The sequence below is a fragment of the Calidris pugnax genome, unplaced genomic scaffold (assembly GCF_001431845.1).
Source record: "Calidris pugnax isolate Ruff unplaced genomic scaffold, ASM143184v1 scaffold98, whole genome shotgun sequence".
NCBI classification, from domain to species: Eukaryota; Metazoa; Chordata; class Aves; order Charadriiformes; family Scolopacidae; genus Calidris; species Calidris pugnax.
The window spans coordinates 168,180-176,625 of NW_015090829.1; the positions used below are offsets into that span (position 1 = coordinate 168,180).

At 48.4% G+C, this 8,446-nt stretch overlaps 1 protein-coding gene across 1 annotated transcript; it reads right to left on the reverse strand.

Annotated features, from left to right (window-relative positions):
* Nucleotides 1-1,442: 1,442 nt before the first annotated feature.
* TMEM80 (transmembrane protein 80) lies at nt 1,443-8,374 on the reverse strand. Its single transcript, XM_014940605.1, has 5 exons — nt 8,287-8,374; nt 5,482-5,498; nt 3,404-3,497; nt 3,209-3,301; nt 1,443-1,973 (listed from the first exon to the last, which is right to left on the reverse strand). The coding sequence occupies exons 1-5, from the start codon at nt 8,363-8,365 to the stop codon at nt 1,768-1,770; spliced, it is 489 nt and encodes a 162-aa protein (XP_014796091.1). The 5' UTR covers nt 8,366-8,374; the 3' UTR covers nt 1,443-1,767.
* Between the last annotated feature and the right edge of the window lie 72 nt (nt 8,375-8,446).

Below are 8,446 nucleotides of genomic sequence, written 5' to 3' on the forward strand. Positions count from 1 at the left end.
ACAGAAATGGGCCCTTCCAAGGGCACTTTCCCTCTTTTCCCTCTGCTCTGGAAAGAAAATAGAGTGAGGGTGCAGTTGTGCAGGGACTGTACCGCTGTATTTTCAGCCCCTGGTTAGTGCAAATGAGCGCGGAGCTTGGGGCTCCTTCCCTGCACAGGAGCAGGACCCACGTAGTGCGGCAGCAGCAGGACGAGGGGAGGCTTTTCCACACATCCAGCCTCGCCCCAGGCTCCCTCAGCTGCAGCCTGGGAGCTGAACCAGACGTTCTGCACTTCAAACGCCGCTTAGATCTAAAAATCTTATTTATTTGAATAAATAAATACAAAAATAGGAAACTCCGAATATAAAACCCGCTTGTACAAAACCTCCAAGCTTTACATTAATGCAAACATATTTTTGATTGAGGAAAAAACCCTGAAATTGCACAGCTTTTCATTTAAAAGACAAGGCTTGAATGTAGTCATAGTCAATGTAGATATGGTGTAGGGGAGGACTTTGTAGAGTAGGGGAGATGGTTGGACTCGATGATCCCAAGGGTCTCTTCCAACCTGAATGATTCTGATTCTATGATTTTTGCATTATCGTGGAAACTAACATGTTTAACACCAAACAGAAATACATCCAACCACATTCTGTCAGACTCTTAAACAGGATGGAAGGGTGAGGGAAGGGTGAATGTTTCTGCTCATTTTAAGGCCACCCTATTGAAGCAGACACGCTCCCACGCTGCTTCTGCCTTTGGCCGCCACGTCAGTGGGACCCATCTGCCCAAACGCTGTCGCTGGGCTCTCACAAAACACACAAAACTCAATTCCACTCTGTCCCGCCGGGAGAAATCAGGTTCTGCCCTACTAACGGCAGGGAAATTACCAGAGGGGGCCAGGAACACAAATGAGAGCAGGCGAGGAGCGGTGCCCTCCCCCGGGACCGCGGCGGTGGCCAGGCAGGAACGAGTCGGCACACGTCGGCCTCATTCCTTTCTGTGTCACTCGGGTTGGACGGTGCCACGAGGCCATGAAAACCCACATCATCTCGATGCCACCCAGCCAGACGGTGTGCCAGCTCCTGTTCTGCATTGGGAATGAGTAATTAGCATCGGTCCTTGATGAAAACCAGGGCATTGAGTGCTTTTGCTGAATCATCTCTCGCCCATAATTCATAGAATCATAGAATCATTGAGGTTGGAAGAGACCCTTGGGATCATCGAGTCCAACCATCTCCCCTACTCTACAAAGTCCTCCCCTACACCATGTCCCTCAGCACTGCATCTAAACGGCCCTTAAACACAGCCAGGGATGGGGACTCCACCCCCTCCCTGGGCAGCCTGTTCCAATGCCCGACCACTCTTTCGGTGAAAAATTCCTTCCTAATGTTCAATCTAAACCCACCCTGTTGGAGCTTGAAGCCGTTCCCTCTCGTTCTGTCACTAATTACCTGTGAGAAGAGACCAGCACCAACCTCTCTACAGGGTCCTTTCCCGTAGTTGTAGAGGGTGATGAGGTCTCCCCTCAGCCTCCTCTTCCTCATACTAAACAGCCCCAGCTCCTTCAGCCGCTCCTCATATGGAGCTGAAGAGATAGCGAAACAGGGCTGCGAGGCAGGGGGTTGTACCCACCATTCCGGGACATCTCTGCCCCTCAAACATTTGTACTTTCAACTGAGAAAAGTTTTACAGGAGTTTGATATGCAAAAGAATTAAATATTTGAAGTGTAAGCCCACTCTCGATAGAAGAAATGTGTTGAAAACACGCTGACAAGCACTAGGGCTCAGCTGACAAAGGCAGCAATGGCCATGACCTTTAGTAGGGACTCCAGCCCGTAGGTGCAGAGCAGCACGGTGTTCAGAAGGACGTCTGCCCACAGCACATAGGTTTGCCACACCAGGAAATACACCGCCAGAATCACACTCCCCACCGTGAGGGCCAGGCTCAGCCCCAACGGAGCCTCTTCTTCTGTCAGGTTCCCCTTCGAACCTCCAAGGAAACAAAAAAACTGATGTGAGTCTCGGATTTCTCCTGACCGTATCACACATTCCTGCTCAGAAAAGGCTCTAGTTCTCCCAGCTCAGAGTACACCGAATCCTGACCCAAAGCTCTGGCAGTAAATGTAGGAACAAACCCCAACCCCGACAGACAACGGGGTTTCTTGCTGACTGGAGTTAATGTAAAGACCAATCAGTTGACACTGGGAGCCAGGAGGCCTTTTCTTACCACAGATAAGGGGTTCTGAAACTGCAATCCTTCTCATCGCTCAGCTGCTTAGTCAACCATCACATTTTCCCCCCGTGCCCCCCAGCACTTGGTGTGACAGCTCGGTGCCTGCGGCGCACGCCTCAGAGCATCCCATCCTCATTGCAAAATCTCATGCAGTATCGAATCTCCTCTGCTCCCTGCTCATCTATTCCTATCCCAAATTACTATCACGGTGGAGAAGCTCCACCTCTCTCTTCCCTGCATCTTATTTCCAAGCTGGTCTCAGTAGATTTGGCTGTTTAACCACCTTAGACCTGAAACTCCCTTCTTTATTCCCCCGCCAGGCTCCGAGCAAACACAGGCAGAGCTTGAAGGCAGCAGGTTAAATTCCTCCCTCCAGCAACTCAGCTGGAGCCAGCAGAGACCCACCTTCTGTAAATGTCTTGGGAATATCGAGCACAGCTTTTAATACTAACTTGTTTTTCTGAAAAAAAAGGACTTTATGAAGTTTTAGCAAGCTCTGGACAGCGGGGAAGAGGCCCTCGATGCTATTGTCTCAGGGAAAGGAAGGTGTTGGGACTGGCAGAAGGGGGACAGGGAAAGGTGGTGACCCGTGGCAGGTTTGGTTCCTCGTGGTCATTGCTGCAGTGGTTGGAGGGAGCCCAGTGAAGGGAAATGTCAGTGTTTCAGCGTGTTCATTCTCCTGAGTCCTGCTCCCCTGCAACCAGCACCCCAGCTCTCCCAGTTACAGTGCTTTCTGACCACCCAGCTACTGGTTTTTAATGGCATTAGAGATTCTATTTCCTATGACAGCAAATTCTCTTTGACCCTCTGGCCAAATCTCTCAATCAGTCACATACAGTCTAATGACATAAACGAACAACAGCCTCCAAATATCTGCTGGTTCACTAAACTGGCACCTTTTGACACACACACACTCGATTTCAAAATGATTAATGCTTAAAGATTATATTCTACTGAAATGGAATTACATCCAGGGTGGTGAGATGACATACCCAAGTATAATCGGAGCGCTTCCAGAATGGCCATAATGAAAAGCAGCACAAGATCAGGAGCCAGAAAATCATCTGGGTAACTGAAAACTTCACCTGTGGAATAACACAGTGTAAACAAGGCAGGAAAACACGGCCCAAACCACAACCCTGTGGTAAGCACACAGTCTATCCTCTGTTAGAAAACGCACAACTTACTTTTATAAACAATCATGGCAAGAGTTGCCAAGAAGTAAAAGACGTAATAAATGCCATTTAGATAAAAGAGGATCTGTAAGGGAAGAGAGGACAGCTGGTGGCTGGTGTTAAGGATTTCTCAGAGCGGTGAGGTGGGATCTGTTTCAGAAACTCATCATTTCCCAGGAACCTCAAAACATATGGCTCTGCCTTTTTATACTAAATGGTTCGACTCTGCCCGGCCTGAACTGGGAAGGGTTCAGAAAGTAACTCCAGATTGCTAATACCAGAGTTGGGATAAAAGTTTCCTGTTTCAGGGTTGGCTTTAGTTTATTTAAAAAAAACCCCACACTTCTTTGGGCTGTAGTGGGGCATTCGTTAGGCTGAGGAAATGAGGGGGGAGGGTGTGTGTACACATTTCCCCTAAGGACTTCTATAGCTGTTAGTCAGCCTGGAGTAAGCTGCCGGAGGGTGGGCAGCCTCCAATACACCAAATTCCTGTGAAGTTTGGGCAAAGGGGAGGCTCTGTGCAGCAGACAGGCCCCGTCACTGCCCACACGATGGAAACTCTGCAAGCTTTGCTCTGTGACGTGCCTGAGAAAGGCCCCCAGCTCAGCTTTGAGATGTAAATCCCTAACAAACAGGCTTCCTTAAGTCACTGCTCACAAAACTGACTTGTGTGCTACACAATATTTAGCTCTAGTTCTGCGTCTGTCAACGTGGATCCCCTGCCAAGGTATTTGAGAGTTCCACAATCCTCAGTACCTCCTCAAAATGCCCCCCAAGGACAGGGAATAGGGCACAGTTGTGCAAATAGGGAGAGATGACTTGCAGGCTGAGGACAGACTCAGCTGGAGCCATCCCAGTGTCACACATCTACTGGGAATTACTCACTCGTGCTCCCCCAGGAGTCAGCAGAGAAGGGAACCTTCCAGCCAAGCAGCTCCAAGCAGGGGGAGTGAACTGGGAGTGTTAAACAGGGCCAGCTCCCACTCTGACTGCAACCAGGGCTGAAATGCTGGATTTAGAGGACAACAACAGCTGGTTGTCAGGAGCAGGTATCCACAGATGGAAGGAATCATGCTCTTGAGGCACAGCAGCACATTATTAATGCAATGTAGGAGACACATGTAGGACATCCCAGGGCTTCACTGCATGGAGAAGCTGGAATGTGGCTCCAAGAATCCAGAAAGTTTGGCCATTCTTAGGTATTTTTGATAACCAGATGATACCAAATGCCTTTTTCGGCCTTAAATAACGCAATATAATTTATATAAGGAAGGTACCAGTGCAGATTTCATTATTTCCACATCTTTCTATACTCAAAATGTTTCCCCTCCCTTCTCTCCCCCAGCACTTCTCAAATCCTGATTATCTCCAGGCAGGGATTTCATCTCCAGGCAGGTGTCTTTTCCAGGAACTGCCCATGCAGTTTCTGAAGGCAGCACCCACGCCCACACGGGACCTATTCCAGTTCCCAGAGCGGCTCAGATTATTCAAACAGAACCAGGTTTTTGTGTTTTTCCAGTTGAAGGAAGGTGGAGCAAAAAAAATTACTAGATAGGTTCTAAGCATGGAAATCTCTGAAGCCCAGGGTGTCTCCTCTTAGGAGGTTACTTAGATCTTGGCAGGAGTAAAGGCGGTGTGAATTAACATGAGAGAAGAGGAAATACTACTGAAAGCTGCTTTTACTGCCTTTTGTCGCTGTGTCAGCTGTCTGTGAGCTCTCCTGCATGGGGCCTCTGCCCATCAGGCCACAAACCCAATTTTTAGCCTCGTTTCCTAAGGAAATGAGAGTTATTTGACCATAAAATGCAGCTGCCAGCCCTTGGTCAAGACTGCAGGGAGGGTTCAAGGGGTTTGTGCATGAGTGGGAGAGGATCAGGGCACAATCTCAGCAAAATGTTGCAAAAACACGCTGCAAAGAAATAATGTTTTACTGGTTTTGCTTCCTATGGGTGGTGCTGATGATGGAAAACTCCAAGAATAACACAAAAATAGCACTGGGCAGATTTATTAGGCGGGAAGATGTGCATGCACTTCAGCCAGTCTTCCTGAAGATTCCCGCACCTCAGAGGTGAAAGGTACCAAAAGGATACAACTGATGAAGTTCCTCCTTTCCGTTGAGAAGGAAAAAATAAAGAGAAGAAAATCAGTCTAAATATTTACCAAAAATGCTGCAGAAAGATTCAAACAACTGATATCACTACAGAAGTACAGCACACTTACAGAATTTTTTTTCTCAGTCACTGGAAGACTTACTATTTTCTCAGACCGTGCAGTTCAGGTTCCAAAAATAACTTTTTCAAATACGTGAATTCTAAAGTAAATTGGGGGAAATCCCTGATGTGAAAAGTCACTTTCACTGAGCAACCCTTCTCTTTCAAAACTTGAAAGTACGCAGTCATTGCCTAGAACTTGTTTATCCTGTCCTTTCACAGCAGATGACATTCATCCCTCTAACTATGCAGGAAGAAGGGAACCAGAGGGGACCATTTGGTTTTAAATTGTGAGAAAGCGTTTGCGTAGAACACAGGGCTCCCCGGCTCCTCTAAATAACATCCTTCCAAACCGGTTCCCTTCAAAAGCAAACTCATTCTATGTAAAACCTTAATTTGTTCTGATCACCCACAGAAATCATACAGAATGTTTTCTATGGGCTAACCAATGTATTTTACTTTTTCCTCCTTTTTTTCTGCAAAGCCAGATGAAATTCCCTTGGAATATGATGGCACTGACCAAATACAGTCCCTCTTAAGTAACTCATTAATATTCTTAGCCTCTTTCAGACACATGAGGAATTGAAAAGTTTCAATCTGTGTTTCAGGGAGAGCAAAACTGACTGTAAAAGGCCGTTTCATCCATCTTCTCGGAGACATCTCATTATCATCAATTCAGTGGGACGTACTCACCTCACCATCGTCATCCCTGGGCTTCTCCAGGTTAACGTCCTCATCACCTAATAGTTTATGCAGTTGGGCCCAAATTAATCCCCACTAACTTTAGGCACCTAATTAAAGTATCCAATTTGGGAACGCAGTGGAAATAGGCAAGCAATTTGAGGTGGTGATTCATCCTGGCCGTGATGTGAAACACCTCCTGGCCGTGCTGCTTCTCCTCTCCACTTTCTGTAAGGGCTCCTAACAGACTCATCCCTTCACGTAGCCAAAATGCCTTTTGATGAATGCTTGCTTTCTTTCTGCAGAATGGGAGTTAAAGGCTTCATTACACATCTTGTTCTGCAGTGACTAATGGTTAAAGATGTGCATTTATGCCCCGGTATAAACCCTCATGTGAAAGTAAAGCCCTGTGTTAAAATAATGTGCTTCCTTCCTCCCACAGCCATAAGGAGATTGTCTCCATTTTAAAGTGATTTTAGCCAGTGAAGTAGGGTGTTAATTTGAAATACCCCAACTGCATGTGCAGACGTGTTATTATTCCACAAGAAGCATCTGGATATGAACTTTTTCTGTGTAACCAAACACTAAGCTACACCCCTGCAGCCTCATCCCTGCTGGGCAGCTCCGGGATGCCAGTGGTATAATTAGAGTAGCACGATTTTATCGTAGAGGGGAATTCCCTCAGGGCACTTCCCCAACTTTATTTTTATTTTAAAGCATTTTCCGCAAGAGGGCACTGACCACATTCCTGCATCTGTTTGTTCCCTGGATGTGTTTGATGGTGACCATTCTTTAGCAGATGCTGCCTCCCACTGAGCAACAGGGGACATTTCATGCCGGTTAAACACACCTATCCCCGTGAATGGGATACTGCAGTTAAGGAGCAATTATTATGGCAGCGGAATATATAATTTCAGGTGTAACAGCAGGCTGCTAATGCCAGCACCCTGAGATCCTCTCACTGCTAGGATTAATGAAGTCTGCATTGCTGCTGGGGGATTTTTAAATTGAAAAGTGAGCACTCTGACACAGGAAAAAAAAAAAGAAAACCCAACAATTTTAAAGCATTTCTATGATGCACACAAACTTGCAGCAGCAAGAGCATCCTGCTAAGGGGGGCATTCATGTTAGAGAGACTTGGCATAGTGACTTTTTCCCTCAAGCACAGGTTGGCACCCGATTTCTGCCTGTTGGAAACCTTGTATTGTCCAGAAGAAAAAAAAGTGTAACCCCACTTGTTTTCAGCTGTATCAGTTGTGTAATGCAGGAGGGTCACTCCCAGGCAACAAGGTGTTTGCACTTGGGATGAGTATGGATTGTGAACCTGAGCCGGGGTGCAATGTTTGACCTCTTTGAAAGAGTGACAGGATGTGGGGGAACAGTTTTAAGCTGAAAGAGGGGAGATTGAGAACTGGGGAAGAACTTGTTTGGTGTGAGGGTGGTGAGAGCCTGGCCCAGGTTGCCCCGAGAAGCTGTGGCTGCCCCATCCCTGGAGGGGTTCAAGGGCAGGTTGGAGGGGGCTTGGAGCAACCTGGTGTGGTGGGAGGTGTCCCTGCCCAGGGCAGGGGGGGGCACTGCGGGGGGGGCGTCAGGTCCCTTCTAACCCAAACCATTCTATGGTTCTACGATTAATCATTTTGACGCTGCTAATGAGCTGGAAGAACTTCCCCCCCCCCGAATCCCAGTGTTTCACAATTTGGACAAAGACTTGAATTTTCAAGAGGCTCCACTAGGCCTCAGGAAAGCGATTTGCCAGTGGATAAAGGTGCTCCTCGGCCTGCACCAGCGCCAAGCCCCTGCTCATGCCGAGAGAGGGCCCGCAGCTGCCGGGACTCCCCTCAACGTGTCGGGGCTGTCGCGATATGCCCATCGGGCTGGGCTCAGCGCCGAGGCCTAGCTCCACCTCGGCCCCACCTCGCCTCTCCCCGTGTGTCCCACCCCCCGCCTGAGGAGGAGAGAGTAAACCTCGAACACGGTGGGATACAGCCACCCCTGGTCACCCACCGGGACACGGCGACGGGGAGAAGAAAGTGCTGTCGGTATCGATGGCAACGCGCCGCTCCCCTCGCCTCACGACGGCCATGGCGGCGCCCCGCCCCCGCCGGTCCTCCAGCGTCCCGGCAGCCTTTGCGCCACGGCCCCTCCCTCCCCTCTGCCTTCGGGT